Source organism: Lygodium microphyllum, chromosome 7 (genome assembly GCF_053477565.2).
Source record: "Lygodium microphyllum isolate KBCC chromosome 7, Lygodium_microphyllum_v1.1.10, whole genome shotgun sequence".
Lineage (NCBI taxonomy): Eukaryota > Viridiplantae > Streptophyta > Polypodiopsida > Schizaeales > Lygodiaceae > Lygodium > Lygodium microphyllum.
The window spans coordinates 126,912,576-126,929,655 of record NC_141141.1 but is presented as its reverse complement, the minus strand read 5'-3'; the positions used below and the strand labels follow the sequence as shown (position 1 = coordinate 126,929,655).

General features: G+C 39.7%; 1 protein-coding gene across 2 annotated transcripts in view; it reads left to right on the top strand.

The window, feature by feature from the left end:
- Positions 1 to 2,278: 2,278 nt before the first annotated feature.
- Positions 2,279 to 17,080, top strand: part of LOC148033924 (uncharacterized) — a 29,468-nt gene continuing 14,666 nt past the window's right edge. Inside the window, exon 1 of one of the 2 annotated variants that reach the window (XM_087681909.1) lies at positions 2,279 to 2,825. In XM_087681909.1, coding sequence (XP_087538035.1) covers positions 2,524 to 2,825 — 302 coding nt within the window. In that variant the 5' untranslated portion in view covers positions 2,279 to 2,523. The remainder of the gene's footprint in view (positions 2,826 to 17,080) is intronic. The other variant, XM_087681911.1, reaches the window with a different exon arrangement.

The following is a 17,080-nucleotide window of genomic DNA, read 5'->3' as shown; positions in this document are numbered from 1 at the left end:
TTTTAGTAGTTTACACAAAAATGCTTGGCAATGTCATACACTAGATTTTGTCAAAGCCCTTGAGGCAGGTCTCATACTTGAGGGCAAGCCCTACAAGTGGTGGATGAGTCTTGATGTCACTACTCATCCTATGATGTGGGCAATGTTTGAGAAAATGTTTTAAAAAGAAGTTCTTTCTAAGAATGAATAGGATCATAATTGGACTACTTAGGATAAGCATCAAATGGAGGGTCTAACATTAACCTAATATATCTTCAAATGTAGAAAAATCATTCTGAAACTTGATGAATTTCATAAGGTTCAAGGATTCGAGAAGGATTCATTCAAGGCTTTGGATAATGAGTATAAGGCCAAGGTGAAAACTCAATATTGTAAAATGATAGAAGAGGCCATTAAGAGTGCACATATATTTTTATGATATGTTAAATAGGAAAATATTTACATATGCATTGTTTAAAATGTATATCAACATAAGCAGGAAAGAGAAAGTTCAATGTTGCATCAAAATATGAGAATGATAAGAAGACCAAATGGGTTAGCGGGCCACTCTTAAGTGAAGAGCTTGTGACAACACATAAGGAGAAGTTATACATCAATTGCTTAGGCCCTCACGAACCTAAGGATTATCCACAACTCAAAGGCAATGGCCCTGATAAGAACAAGAAAAAAAAGTAGTGTGCATGGTGCAAGTGCTTCCTTTGGAAGCTTGCTCTAAGTATTTGGCTATACAAGTTAGCCATCAAATTGATGAGCTCATATTATTTGACTACTTCACCATGGCAATCCACATTTGGCCCCCATGTCTAGGTTCGTATGCATGGCATGATAATGGATGATGAGTCACGTCATACTCATGTGGGTGCTTTGCCTTCAAAGAGCATAGAAGTTTGATTTACCTCCCAATCACTTTTAAGATGATAGCCTCTTTTAGCACCATGCCAATATCTTTAGGTTGGTCCATGGACTCTATTTTTAGACTGACTTTTAGTAAGACCATTCACACTTATTGCCTATCCTTTAACCCTTTTGTCCATATACCCTTGTGTTCTAATGTAAGCTATCCCTTGGCCCCTTAATCCCATCAATGCCTTAGTATACTAGCTAATTGCTTGCTATTAGTGCTACAGTCAAGCTATCTTATGAACTATGTTTGCTTAGGACCCTTATCTTAACATTACTCTTGAGTGGACATAGTTTGTAGAATAGCTCAACTATTGCATTACTAGTAGACAACCATATTGGTATGCTAAGGTATAGATGTGGTTAAGGGGTCAAGGGATAGCCTAAATTAGGGCACAAGGGTATATGGACAAAAGGGTCAAAGGATAGGTTGTAAGTGTGAATGGACTTACTAAAAGTTAGTCTAAAAATAGAGTCCATGGATCAACCTAAACATACTAGCATGGTGCTAAAAGAGGCTATTGTTTTCTAACTTTTATGCTCTTTGAAGGCAAGGGATCTATGTGCACATGATACTTATATCAGGACGAGGGTCCTAAGGAGACATGCTTTGTAGGATAGCTCAATCATAGTGCTATGAGCAGTTAATGGGTCGATATGCTAAGGTGTTGATGAGGCTTAGGGGTCGAGGGATAGCTTACATTAGGGCACAAGGGTATGTGGACCAAAAGTATGGACTTACTCAAAAGTTAGACTAAAAATAGAGTTCATGGATTAGCCTAAAGATGCCATCGTGGTGAGGCTATCGTCTTGAGTGGTTGGGACCTTAACTGAGCTTTTCCTAACTTTTGTGCTCTCAAAAGGTAAGGCATCCATGTATGCATGACACCTCCTTATTGGACAATCCAAAAGGGCTACCTTTTAAACTATACTATTTTTAAGGACCCATTTTGTAGTCCATTTTTTGCTTAATGAGTCAAGGCAACATTTTGTGTCACATCGTGTGCAAGGTCCTTCCCTTTGCGCGAGCCACATCAATGGGCATGCCTGAGGAGCCTGGCCAACATCCAACTACATTAGGAAAGTCTAATGGTCTCCCAACATTTCGATCTCTCTCTTTGTATTATTAAATGGAAGAAGCAATAGATGAGTAGGCAATCTCGTGGAGTCTCAATCCCTTCTAGTCTTGAGCATTTTTATACTAGGAAGATGCCACGTAGGCAGAATTGGTCTTGAGTAGATATTCTAAAAGATAATAATAAATATGCGAAGAAGTCAAACTTTTGATTTTTACGGTCGATAGACATAATTGTTATTTTATATATATATATAAGCTGGGTTTTATAAATTAAATGATTAAGGCATTTTGGCTACTGTCCCTGAACCCTCTCTCTCTCTCTCTCTCTTTCTCTCTCTCTCGTTCTCTTTTTCAGTCTCACTTTGCTTTCGCTGAGCTGCAGAATGTTTTTTGGTGCTGTGAGATCCATGTCTCCTTGTTCATCATTGACAATGAAGAGACTTAGGGTTCCTCCCATCTGTCAGCTCGCAGAAGAGTTTACTCAGAAAGACAAATTTTAGGCCATACCAGCGCATTTCCCTTCCTGCCTCAGGCCCCTGACTGCCATGGGAGCTGTCACATCCTCTGTCGCGGCCCGCTTTGCCTTCTTCCCCCCCACGCCGCCCTCGTACCTGGTCATCAAAGACGCGGCTACTGGCAAATTGAAGCTCTCTGACTCCCTCGACAGAGAGAATGCGGACGTCCTTTGGCTTAACACAAAGCGCGGCCACAGTATTGTTGCCCTGTATGTGCGCAACCCAGCCGCTCGCCTTACATTGCTGTATTCTCATGGCAATGCTGCCGATCTCGGCCAGATGTATGAACTTTTCATTGAGTTGAGCAATCATCTGCGAGTGAATTTGATGGGGTGAGCTCCATATATCTGGTTCTGCAACATCACAAAACTAGGAATCTGTTTACTGCAGCACTTGGTTGTTTTATCCAAAACAGCAAATCGTACATTATGTCATAGAAAAACACCTACTGCCTGTTCTAGTATACAAATGAATGATTCGTTTTAAGAAGGGAAGTAGATTAGGACTGTCAGCTATGCCCATTGTGCTAGAGTAGCTTCCTTTTCTTCATGCATACATTCATTCTTGTGGTCATGTCTAGTGCTTTGCAGAGCATTCATAGTTTCCAGGGGCAAGCAGTGTGGCACATATGCATTGACAGGCTGCTGTTGCCAGTAGGCATCTTTATTGTTGACCATTCACAAAATCTTCTGAGCTTATTTTTAGGTACATACCAATAACCACCATTTTCCAGAGCAGATATTTCACATCCATCTTATCATACTTGTTACCGAATCTTTATCTCATTGATCACTTGATGATTTTGTTTTCTTTCTTGTATTCATTTCAACCTAGTATGATACTGCCTCAAAGGGCAGGTAATAAGTGAAAAACAAGCTCTATATGTAAAAGAAATATCGAGGAAGGCATTACATTGCAAAGGATATGAACCTTTATTATTTAACATTTGACACATAATTGCCCCAAATACAACAATTATATGCTTCCATACATTTTTGTGATTTCAAGGCACATGTGCATAGGCACACATGCATGCATGAGCATGTCAACACACAGATCCACTCTATGAGATTACCTCATGGATACCATTAAGGTAAGAGGTGGTGCCCCTTCCTCTTATCCTTGTAATTCCTATGGTATTCAAATTGTCTTCTATTAGTTTGGAAGTAGTGCCGATGTGGCCTATTGGGAATCTAGTTCTATCCTATGTAGACTTTTTAAGCTTATGTATCTATTGAAATTGTGTAATTTTTTTAAAAGATTCTGTTCACACACACAGACACACAAACACACACAACAACAGGTGAAGGTTTTTTTGGTACAAGTGATAGTATACAAGATGGGGCAGTAGCCTTTTTGATGGTCCTAACTTATAAGTGACAGCTTCCATGGTTGTTTAAGTAGTGTAGCAACAAATTTTTATCATTTCTTGAGATGAAACTCTGAAATTTCTCTCTCTACAGTATTCTCTCTCATTCTCTAGTAATTTCTCAAGTTATCATCTCAAGAGAGTCTAGCTAATTGAGTCATTAGAGGTTGAGATTTCATAAATCTTTTTATTAAACCCTAATTTACAACAAAAATTAGGGTTTGATGGCCATCTCGGGATGCATGCATGCAGGTGACAGCATATAAGAGGGGATAGCAGCCTTTCTAATGGTCCTAAGTTGTAGATGATAGCTTTCATGGTTGTTTGAGTAGGGCAGCAACGGTTTTTTAGCGTTTCTGGCCATGAAACCTTGAAATCTCTCTCTCTCTCTCTATAGCATTCTCTCTCATTCGCTAGCCATTTCTTAAGTTATCTTAGTAAAATCGAGCCAATCGAGTCGTCAAAGGTGGAGATTTTGGTAAATCTCTGTTGTGAATCCTAGTTTACAGTAGAAATTAGGGTTTGATGGCCATCTTAGGATGCGTGCTTAGAATTGAAGGCCTAGGATGAAACCAACCTTCCTTCTTGGAAAGGATGGTAATTCCATGATTAAACATTTAATTACAGCAATTAACAAATAAACATAACTTAAAATGCACAAATTACCTTAAAAATCTTAGATATTGGACACCTTGTTGTTTCCAAAATTGGCTCCCCTTTCAGTATTTCTTTATCTTGATTGCTAATGGAATGAGTACAAGTTGAGATTCACAATTTCCTTTGTTGTTCCAAAAGCCCCATGGTATAGTAAAAATTAACAATCAATTCAGGCCAATTGTCCCTTAATTCTTCACCTAGGATTTACACAAATGGAACCACTAACTAGCTAAATGCTATCCCAATTTACAATGAATGGGTTAGCATTTGAATTTTCTGACAATTACACAAATTTCAGGTGCTGAATTCAGTATATGGTGCCTTCACCAATTGGCATGGGTCTCGAGGTGGATGTCAAACCCTAATTTCTGCAGAAATTTAGGGTTCACAACAAATGTCTCTGTGCTGTCCACCAAATTTTACTAAAATCTGATCCAAATGCTGAGAAATGCTGAGAATGACTGAGCACAAGTTGGGGAAGGTGAGAAAATGCTAGAAGAGAGAGATTTCGGATTTTCACACGAGAAAGGCCTAAAATCTGATTGTTGCTTGTACCAGACAGCATTAAATGTTGTTGCCAGCTGCTAGGAGATCTAAATCTGTTGTTGTTTGCCTCAATCAGCTGTTGCCACCTTCTAAAGATTCTAGAATTGCTGTTGCTTGCATCAGATGGCTTGATTCTTACTACTCTGTCCTCTAGAAGGTCCTCCACAGCAGAATACTTAGACCAACAGCCTATTCTCTCTCTTTTCCTCATCTTAAATGCAACGAATTCCTCTCTTCAACCTCCAAGAATGGTTTCCAGTCTTATAAGGGCACTTTTGCCAAGTGACAACCTTCTATTTTTCAGCATTATCCAGTCATTTAACTAATTTTTAAAATTAAATAATTCTGAAAATTAAATTCAGTCCTTTTGACCCTGTCTAAAATTATTTGTGCCCATCCATAATTAAATTGGCTAGGCCATTGTTAAACTTTGTTGACCCTTAGATTGGCATTAATTAATTAATTAATGCTAGTCCCTAGTGTTACCATTGACACTTATTGGCCAAACAACTGTCCTAGGTTCAAATCTAATTCCAATTGACCAACAAAACTCAGTCGGCATAACTTATCACAACTTTTATCTTTGACATCCATTGCATCCTCAGGGTCCTTGGCCTGTACCATGAAATAACTGCCATGTGCAATACATGTGATAAACAATCTTGCACTTTCGATCAATAACTTAATGAAATGTTATTGGCAAGATTAAAGCATCTCAAAATTTGACATTCCCATGACATAAGACTTAAATTCTAGTAGCTGAAATTGAGGAATTTCGTGGAGATTCAAGAGGCGAGTCAGTCAATATTAGATTTTGGGCTGAATTTGTCTTTCAAGGAGCAAGGTGAAGGCCAATCAATAAGCAAACCGATGGGCAAATCGGTTTGGAGTCATGCTGGTTAGTTTCAACAGCAATAGGCACTAGATTAGCAGAGGAGATTAGAGGATCTTAGTTGTACTCCATCTATTTGCAATAAAAGCTAAATAAATACTAGAAGAGGCGCTAGTTTTGGGGCCAATAAGTTGTTTATTGTCCAAGATTTAAGTGGTAAAGTGTGCATTTTAGTTTATGTGAATTGTTTACTTGGTGTAATTATTTTAAAATTAGGTTGTTTACCATCCTATACGAGGAGAAGGCTGGTTCAAGGTTCAATCTCCGGGATACCATTAATTTTTTTGAATTGGTGGGCCTAAGGCACCTGATTGAAGCATAGAAGGTTTGCTCTAGTATTGACATTATATTCAGTTGAGACCACAAGAGATGCCTTCAAATAGTGAGATGAATCGAGCAGGGATGATGCCTTTCAGTATGAAAATTCACAAAGTGTTGGGAAAAATGCAATGGGTAATCTTGGAATAGTCTTACAACATGGAGAACAAGCTGATAATGTTGGTTTAGACCAAAATATGGGTCCTTCTAGGTCTCTTGAAGCTAATGACCAGTAGGTGGTAGAGGAATTTGATGATCAATTTACAGATCAGCTAAGGATAATTGAAATGTTTGTGCAATTGGCAAATGATCCTAGTTCATGTGCTTTTTGAACCCCTTAAAGAAGGGCAGCAAAGGCAATAAGAGAAAATTGTCTTCAAGAGCTTCGGGACAGTAAGATGCACCGAAGGAAAAGCCAATACAGTAGCATGATGTTTCAAATGTGGGTAGTGAGCATAAGTAAATTATGCTAGTGCAGCAATTGATGCACATGCAAGGCCAACATGGAAGTATTAATCTAATATTTTTTGAACAGTAGGGTATGCATGCAATGATGGGGCAGCTAGGATACTTTGGTGGTGGCACTATTTTTCATACTATGGTGGATCAAGGTTTGCTTACGGCGATGTATGGCACAACTTCTTATGGTATGTAGCAACTAATGAATGGTGTGCAAGGCCCAATGTATGCAGGTATGGTTGGTAATATGCATAACCCCATATATAGCGATGTCGGCATGACGTTGGGGCACAAAGTGGCAAGTTTGGTAATGCATATACGCAGCCCATTGTGTTTGGGACTCATGGTATTAATGCTAGTTATGCAAGTGCTCCATATAGTGCTGGTCACGAGGGAAATGCAGCTAGTAATGCATGCAATGTATGGGAAAATGTGACTTGGTATGGTTGTATGCAAATTCCCATACACAATCACATTGCAATAGTCCAAAGTATGGAAATATGAATGTTTACTAATGCATTTGGTGCTTCTAACATGTTTGGTACACATGAAGGGTTGGTCAACTGGATGCAATTTTTGCATATTGGTTAAGTTGGAATTTCAGCAATGTGAATGTATGAAGCATCACAATGCTTAAGATGTATAAAGTCCTAGAACCTAGTGGAGGTTTGGAGGCAAGTAAAGATAGAGGTAAAGTTTCCATGTGTCTCTTGGTGTGCTTCAACATTGTATCACCTATGAAAGAATTAGAATGCAATTGGACGGAGGAAGGTGACATGGTAGATTATCCTCAGTGATGCACTTTACCTTGATGTGCTTTAGTTAGAGTCAATTTTGGATCAGGCTCTTTCATTGAGCTTCATCAAAGCATAGAAAGTCTAGAGTGTTGCTTGATGCATTTCAGTGATTACATGAGCATTTATAAAGTATTCTTTATCATATTTAAGGGTTGTTACAAGGCCCCAAAGCTCTCTCCTTACTTGTGGGTATCTTCGTTGCCTTTCATTTAGGACATTTTCACCAAACCTAATAGCATGTCTCTTCCTCTTGTCATCATCGTGCCCGATGGCCTATCCAATGCCAATTGGGCTCATATCCACTATGATGATTATATGCTTCCCTTTTGAGTAATTAGCCTTCCTTAATGTCGATGTTGACTTCAATAGTCTCTTTAATTTCTTCATAGCTTTAGTGTGCTTTTGACCCCACTAGAACTGTAGAACCTATGTTTTTTCCTCAACAGTTGATAGAGATAATCAGCCACATGTGCAAAATGAGGGATCTATATAAGGTGAAAGACATATGCTTCCAAAAACCTTCTGACCTTTTATACACTAGTACAAATATCACGCATCTTGCCAATACCATCTCTCTTTGCTGATGAAGGGTTTTTGCCATAGGGTTCACACAAACGGCCCACAATCGTGTGTAACCAAATTGGCATCTTCTATGTAAAATTCCTCTCTTAATGCCTTCTATAACATAGGCCAATTAGCATCTTGTAGATACAATTTTGTAATCCATTCCTTGAATTCTTGCACAGTGATTTGCACGAAATATTGGCTTCATGCAAATTGAGCCACCCCATACAATTCCTTCTTTAGTGCTCACAATTGCAAATAGGCTGATACATTCCATCTTCAGTGCTTACAAATGCAAATAGGCTGATACATTCCATCTTCAGTGCATACAAATGCAAATAGGCTGATACAATCTCGCCATTAAATAGTTTCATCTCCTGCTTTACAGTTTGCAAAGCCTTAACCATTGAAGACTCTAATTTTGCAAAAGTATGCATCCTTTGTTGTTGTTGTTGTTGTGCTTAGAAAATCATATTCATATTTTGCATCAACTATTGAATAACATCATTTGAACCCAATCGTGATGTCTCTCCCATCTTGCACCCTGCTGACGGCTTTTACGTCAGTTTCACCAAATGTCCAGGATTAAAGAGTTGAAAATTAGAACCATGGTGGTTTTAGAAATAAGGGTGTAGAGAGTAGAGGTTAAAGAGAAATATATGAGAGAAGGGAGAAACAAATCAAACTCCAAATTAATGTGAAGCCAAGCCTTCGTATTATTGGCAAGTACAACAATGCAAATCAATTCAGCCCTTGTCGAGGCAATTGATAAACTCAAAATCAGTTGCCCAACATAAACCCTAACTGTGAATAAGAAGAGGTCAGAATCTTGTTGTACCTAGGCCTATGTGATAGGCAAAAGTATCAAATCTCTATACAAGTGCATGAACTTTGACCCCATCACTCGAAAGCAATATCAATTGATAGTAATGGATAAAGATGAAGGAAACCTTGTATGGGCCTTATTTTTGTACTCCAGCCCTATCTTTACTATGTATTATAGCAGCACTAGATTGCTCTTAAGCCACTCCAAAATCTCCCAAAACTATGTTGCATAGATTGCCCTGAAACCAATAGGAGAGGCTAAATCTTTGTGGACAACAAGCTGCCCTGTTGTATACCCCAGTAATTCCCTATTCAAGACAGCCAAAAGTAGTAGTCTCTCCTCTCTTGCCAAGATACAAGAGTCAAGACTTACCTTCCTTGATGTTGGAGCGCTCTTTTCCCTTTGCTTTTTTTGGAGTTTGTATGCCCCATCTCTCCCTTTGTAGTTCACATTTGATGCAGCCCAAATTACGCTTGATGACACCTGAAAATGTGCTGAATTTTTTCCCTTTCTCACGCGTGATCTCCTTTTCTTCCTCTCCCACTTAGCTCCTTAAGTCCCCCTCCATAAGCCATGCATTATGTCTCATGCAACCTTGACTTCAAGTCTTGCTCTTGACTTAACCACATAGATGACTTTCCAATAGAACTTTGTATAAATTGAGTTAGTGCACTGCGTAAGCTTTCCCATAAGCTTGTCTCCTTATGTCCTGAAAATTAAATACTGCAAGGTATGAGTAGTCATCCACTTTCAAAGCTTAGACCAAACTTCTCATGATAACATTGCCACAAAGACTCGTGGTAGTACTTGCTTAAGGTTTTGTACATTTTGCCAGGAACTTGGCCATGTAGATAATAAATATTCGCCCAAAGGCCGAGAGGATTAGACCTATACAAAAAATCACCCCATCCACAGTTAAGGGTTTGCTACCCACACCAAAAATGAATCCAATTCCCCATTCCTAAACCAACCTCAGCCCCTTTCGGTACTGGTAGTGCTACTCCAAGGACGTGGAGAGGGGGTCTTTCCCAAGGAGGTAGTGCAGTTTCTCCACCTAGTGGTATCGGTCTTTATTAGTGGTTGGCCATTGGTACGGTGGATCTCGGATCTCCCCCTTGGTTAGTGTCTCATAGCATCTTTGATTGGTTTGGTCATTAACTTTCCCTCAGCTAGTTTCTTAGGAGTCCTAGGTCATCCTTAGGAACCTTAGGCTAGTTTCCTTTAGGTTTGGCTATACTTTTCTTAAGTCTTCCGCTACACACTTCCTTTTTTCATTTCTTCTGTTGTGTCTCACTCCCATAACATCTAAAGCATCTCAAGATGAAGCATTTGGTATTCCGCTACACACTTCTTAAGTCCTAGGTCATCCTTAGGAACCTTAGGCTAGTTTCCTTTAGGTCTGGCTATACTTTTCTTAAGTCTTCCGCTACACACTTCCTTTTTTCATTTCTTCTGTTGTGTCTCACTCCCATAACATCTAAAGCATCTCAAGATGAAGCATTTGGTATTCCGATTTCTTCATTCATCTTTTTATGTTGGGTTTTGTATTTTAGTTTAAGACTAACATTGCATGTCCTACTTGGGTTGAAGGTTTGCTTTATCAGTTTTTGCCTTGGTCACTATTGTCTTCATTAGCATGGAGATGAAGACTTTGTCACGGGGGTGTGAAATTTTGGGATGCTCTAATCTTGTCGATAACATTTGCTTAAGGTATTAATGAAATGTGTAAGGTTGTTTAGCACATGTGATGCACATGATAGTTATTTCATGGTAATAGGCCAAGGGCCTCGAAGATGTAGTGGGTGCCAAAGGCAAAAGTTGCAATGAGTTATGTTTGATAGGCACTAGGTGGTACCTAGTAGATAAAACTCTGAAATTTCTCTCTCTACAACATTCTCTCTCATCCCTAGCTCTCTCTCAAGTTATCTCAATATTTTCCAATAGTTTGAGCCATAAGAAGAAGAGATTTTAGTCAATCTTTACTACAAACTCTAATTTATGGTAGAAATTAGGGTTTTGATAGCTGCTCAAGATGTGTTGAGAAACCACTTCTTTAGTTTAGAGATTGACTAAAATCTTTGCACTTGGATTAGCAATATTTATAGTCAATCTCTGTTGTAAACCCTAATTTATATTTCTTCGTACTTGGATTAGCAAAGGATGTCAGAGGACCTTAGTTGTACTACATCCATTTGCAATAAAAGTTGAAAGAAATATTGCAAGGGGCACTGGTTTTAGGGCCAATAGGTTGTTAATGTATTGAGAAACCACTTCTTTAGTTCACACACTTCATTTTAGTATTTCTCACTGATAGGTCCAAAAAGAGCTGGTGTCCACATTTTGGTCAATTTTTTGTGAGCGCCTACATGGTGGTATGCCACCCTAGATAGCTTATGCCTATAAATAGGCAATCACTTCATTCATTTTTTTTCTCTCTTTAGTCATTCTTGACCACCTTTTTTGATCACTACCACCACTTCCCTTCTCTCATCAGCCCCTTCCATTGCCCTTACATCCCTTCAAGAGGACATTGCTGTTTGTGGTTCGTGGCTGCCTTCACCCTTCCTCTTTCGCTTCAGGTATGCCGTTTCATCATCAGGCCTTGCGTTTAGAGCATCTTTCACTTGGCGTTACCATCATTTGCTTGGCATCAACACCCTTTTTCATCAAGCTTCAGCTTCACTTGCGTTTATCAATGTGGAGATTTTCTCATTGCCTAGCATCATCATCTCTAGCTTAGTGTGAGTCCATCATTTGCTTGGCATCAACACCCTTTTTCATCAAGCTTCAGCTTCACTTGCGTTTATCAATGTGGAGATTTTCTCATTGCCTAGCATCATCATCTCTAGCTTAGCGTGAGTATCCTAGTCTCTGATGATAGTCATCATCATTGAAGGTTAGTGATTTCATCACTTGTCCATCATAGGGGTTGCAGGGACTGTCGCTTGGTTCCTCCTCCATCACTCGGTATTACTCATCTGTCACATAGGTTGTTGGGACTTGCGTTTTTTCAGCCTGATACATTCTCTGTCATTTGGCGTCATCATTATCCACTTGGCGTTAGCATTTAGGTTGCTGTCCTTGTGTTTGACAGCTCCAACATTTTGGGATTTGCGCTTTGCTACCTAGGTCACTCCTTGGCATTAGGGGACTGCAGTTCGCTCCCTCGACAGTTGGTGATCATCTTCCACATCTCTGACGGTATCTGAGGACTGTGGTTCACTTCCTTGATAGCCATCCACCTTCCAGTGATTACTTCAATAGCCCAATGCTCAGAGAACTGCCTTTCGCTCCCTTCACTATGTAGATTTTCCATAGGTGCTGCTGCCCAATTCAAACAGGACAGTGCAATTATCTTTTTAGCTTCAGCTCCGTTGTATCATCTTTTCTTCTCATAGCATGATTTAGTGCATCATCACCATGTTTTTGTGTTTTTGAGTTTCTCTTCTCTCTTAGTGTTTGCCGTACACGCTTTGTGTTACTCCTTGCAAACCCTACTATCTCTCACACTGTTGCTTATTTTGACATGGTATTAGAGCATACTTGTTATTTTTGACGTGGTATCAGAGCATACTTGTTATTTTGACATGGTATTAGAGTGCAAGAGCTTAGAGAGCTAAAGACCTTGTTCATCAGAGAAGGCAAAGATAGGTTGCGGATGTATCATCTCTTGATTTCCCCCTTCATTTTCGTTGCATCACCAAGAGATAGAGATGTCTCTCTCTTTCTCTCCTATCCACCCTCCCTTTTACAGGTTGACACTCTAGTGCTATGACTTCGCCATATGTAGATGGATAGACCATTGCGTGCTCCTCTTTTGGCATCATCGGAATCCCCACCGATACTTGCCGCCATGGACCTTTGCTCCCTACCCCACCTGAGTATATGTGTCTACCCCCAGGCACTTATTGTGCCACGTCTCTCTTTTGGGCCATAGAGTTTATTCAGCACCGGTTTTTAGATTTTTATGCTTAAGGGAATTAGACGCATCCGATGTGCACTAAGCTCTTTTGGGCCATAGAAGGATCGACTGGTACCATGGCCTCCTCGCAATCACAACAATGTGCTACAGAGGTTGCTCCTACTTCGTCTAGGGTTTCAGGAATGCCACCTCGACAACCCATGGTTCTGTAGTCCACTCCTGCGAGAGATAGTGATTAGTGGATGGTCCCCTTGACAGTCTGCTCCTTCGAGAGAGAGTGATTATTTGACCCCTTCTATTACTTCAGCTTTGTAGTTAACTCCAATGAGAGAAAGCAAATGTTGCCCATCCATGGCTCTCAACTTGTGTCTCACCTCTCCCCATCCTCAACTACTCAGGTTAGAGAGGCCACATTTGGGAGTTTGACACCCTAGATCCCTTCTTCGATATGTCTGACGGCACTTCCTTTGTCATTAGATGATTCGGAGTTCGTGATCCATGAGTTTTTAGATTGCTTATCTCTTGCCAAGAGGAATTCAAAGGGGGATGTACTTTTTTTGCCCTTCAAGGAGGCTCCTACTTCTTCTTTGGCTTTAGAGGGGCCCCCTCCCCCAACATCCTTAGAGGGAGCACCTCCTCATCATAAAGTTTGTCACTTACTCTTTTGGGATGGGTGGAGGTGGAGTCAGGTTCTTTAGTTCATTCCGTTTACTTTTCCTTACTACAGGTTACCTTTCAGGTGGGAATCTTGGATCTTTGGGATCCTCTTCTTCTTCATTGTATCTCTCTTCACTCCTCTTTCTTCATCCCTTTTTGGGCTTGAGAGGGGGTGTTGAGAAACCACTTCTTTAGTTCATACACTTTATTTTAGGGTTTCACACTGATAGCCCCAAAAAGGGTTGTGTCTACATTTTGATCACTTTTTTAGTGGGCACCCACATGATGTGAGCCACCCTAGACAGCTTATTCCTATAAATAGACAGTCACTTCATTTAATTTTTTTCTCTCTTTAGTCATTTTTGACCACCTTCTTCAGTCACTACCACCACTTCCCTTCTCACTAACCCCTTTCATTGCCCTCTCACCCTTTCAAGAGGACATTGTGGTTTGTGGCTCGTGGCTGCCTTTACCCTTCCTCTTGTGCTTTAGGCGCCTTGTCCATTATCAGGCCTTGCATTTGGAGCATCTTTCACTTGGCGTCAGCACCCTTTTCTATCAGGCTCCACCTTCACATGTGTTTTTCAATGTGGAGATCTTCTCCTTGCTCGTCATCATCATCTCTAGCTTGGCATCAGTATCTTAGCCTCTAGTGATACTCTCTATCATCGAGCGTCTGTGATTTCATTACTCATCCATCATAGGGGCTGCTGGGACTTGTGTTTTTGCAGCTTGGCTCCTCTTTCTCCATCACCTGACATCACTTGTTTATCACAAGGGCTGCTTGGACCTACGTTTTTGCAAGTTTGGCAATGCATATATGTAGTCTACTATGTTTAGGACTCATGGTATTAATACTAGTCATGCAAATGCTTCATATAGTATTGGTCATGAGGAAAAGTGTTGCTAGTAATGCATGCAATGTATGGAAGAATGTATCTTGGTATGGTTGGTAGTATGCAAATTCCCATGCATAGTCACATTGCAATGGTTCAAAATATGCAAACAAGAATGCTTCCTTATGCATCTGGTGCTCCTAGCATGTCAGGTACACATGAGGGGCTAGTCAACTGGATGCAATGTTGCGTATCAGTTAACTTGGAATTTTGGCAATGTGAAAGTATAAAGTACCGCAGTGCTCAAGGGGAAGAATGGCTTATAACCTAGTGGAGGTTTTGAGGCAAGTAAAGTTAAAGTTTCCATGCTTCTTGGTGAAGCTTCAGTATCGTTTTACTAATAGATGCAAAGTGGATGGAAGAGAATGACTTGGTAGACCATCCTTAGTTGTTGTAGCTTTACTAAGTTGCCTTTTAGTTAGAGCCTACTTTGGGTCGAGATTTAGTAGAGGAGGGGTTTGGAACATTGCTTGATGCTCAAGGGGAAGGTAGCATTTCCACTCCACCAATTGTGGACAACTCTTATATGTAGTGAATCTTGGATGTATTCAGCATGCATCCAAGGTACTGTGTTGATACTATATTTACCATGGGGTCACTACTCAGTGTACTAGTCACTATGAGATGTATGCAAATAAGTATGGTTGTTATCGGGGTTTGCGACTATACTTTTGTGTCAGTTTGGGATTAGTTGGGCATGAGCTTTTGCCTCAATTTTGAAATCAAAATTTTGATAAGTTTCAGCTCAGTTTTTGATCAATTTGAGAACTGTTTATAGTCACTTTTGGGATTAGTTTTGTATTAGTTATTGATCAGTTTTTGCAATCAGTTTGTGATTAGTTCTCAGATCAAAAAGTGACCTGTTGATACTTAGTTTTCAATGGTTTATAGCTGGTTCCATGGACATCAGCATGTTAGTAAATGCCATTGATAGTTTCAACCATGGTTTATACTGAGAATATGCTTTACTATGGTTGTGAAGTTAGAATAGCCGAGAAACATGAGTTATGGATGTAACCAATGGGTTTCTAGCAACAATTCTAGACTAATTTTCAGTTTTATATTATGTATATGCTGGCTGGAAAATTTCAGCAGGTTTGGGGCATATAGCATGGTTGGACAACAGTGGCCAATATTGTGATTGTGATGTCTATTGGAAATTCTAGTGCAGTATGCTTTTCCTTTGGCACAATGCAGTGCAATCGAGGACGATTATAGGGATTTCAAGGGGGAGGTTTGTCATAGGGATGTGAAATTCTGAGATGCTCTAATCTTGCCGATAACATTTGATTAAGATATTAATAAAATATACAAGGTTATTTAGCACATGTGATGTACATGGCAGTTATTTCATGGTAATAGGCTAAGGATCCCAAGGATGTAGTGGTGCGAAAGGCAGAAGTTATAATAAGTTATGTCTGATAGATACTAGGTGGTAACCAATGTCAGATTTGGGCCTAGACCAATTTATTGGCTACTAATTTGAGTGGTGACATTAGAGACTAGGTATTAATTAATTAATTGATGCTATTCTAAGGGTTAATAACTGCTTAGGGATACTTGGAAGACAAATTGGCCTAGCCAATCTGATTATTGGATGGTAGAATTAAATTTTTGGAGTACTATATTAATTATTAAATTAATTTTTAGAATATGAGAATAATTATTAAATGGGATTAGAAGGCTACAACTTCACCAAACTTACCCATATAAGTGGAAAAAACGTTTTTAGTGGTTGGGGGAAGTTTATTCTAGTAATGAGAGAGAAAAAGATTGTTAGAGAGCAAGGAGAGGCTATTGATGTGATTTGGAGCGACCAAGGATCAGTCCTAAAACATATGATAGCGGTTTGGAGCCCTCTAGGAGCAGGTGACAGCAATCCAAGGTCCTTTTGGTGCAGATAATAGCATTTAGGATGGGGTAGTAGTCTTTTTGGAGGTCCCAAGCTGTAGTAGGTGAGTGCTTTCATGGTTGTTTGAGCAGGGCAACAATAGTTTTTGAATGTTTTTTGCGACGAAACTCTAAAATTTCTCTCTACAACATTCACTCTTATCCCTTAGCTATCTCTTAAGTTAGCTCAGCATTTTTCAGCGATTTGAGCCCTAAGAGGAAGAGATTTCAGTCAATCTTTGCCATATACCCTAATATACAACATAAATTAGGGTTTTGATAGTCACCTTGGGATGCGTGCTCAGAATTGAGGGCTTAGGACTTGAATTCTAGTAGTTAAAATTGAGGAATTTTAAGGAGCTTCAAGAGGTGGCCAGCCAATATTAGATTGGGGCTGAATTTATGTTTCAAGGAGCAAGTTGAAGGCCAATCCCGAAGCTAACCACGGGGCAAATTGGTTTGGAGACTTGCTGTTCAGTTTTGATAGCAAGAGACGCTTGGATTAGTGGTGGAGGTAAGAGGATCTTAGTTATGTTCCATCCATTTGCAATAAAGGTTAAAAAAATATTGCAAGGGGTGCAGTTTTGGGGCCAATATGTCCAATGTCCAAGATTGTATGGTAAAGTGTGTATTTCAATTTTGTGAATTTATCAATCGCTGTAATTAAGTTGTTAATTAGGTTATTTACCACCCTATCTAAGAAGAAAGGTTAGTTTTAGAGTCTCTCGAGATCAAGCATCCTTTTCCCTTATCTTGGCTCCATCTTTCTTTCCTTCTAGACAAGGTGTTTTTTA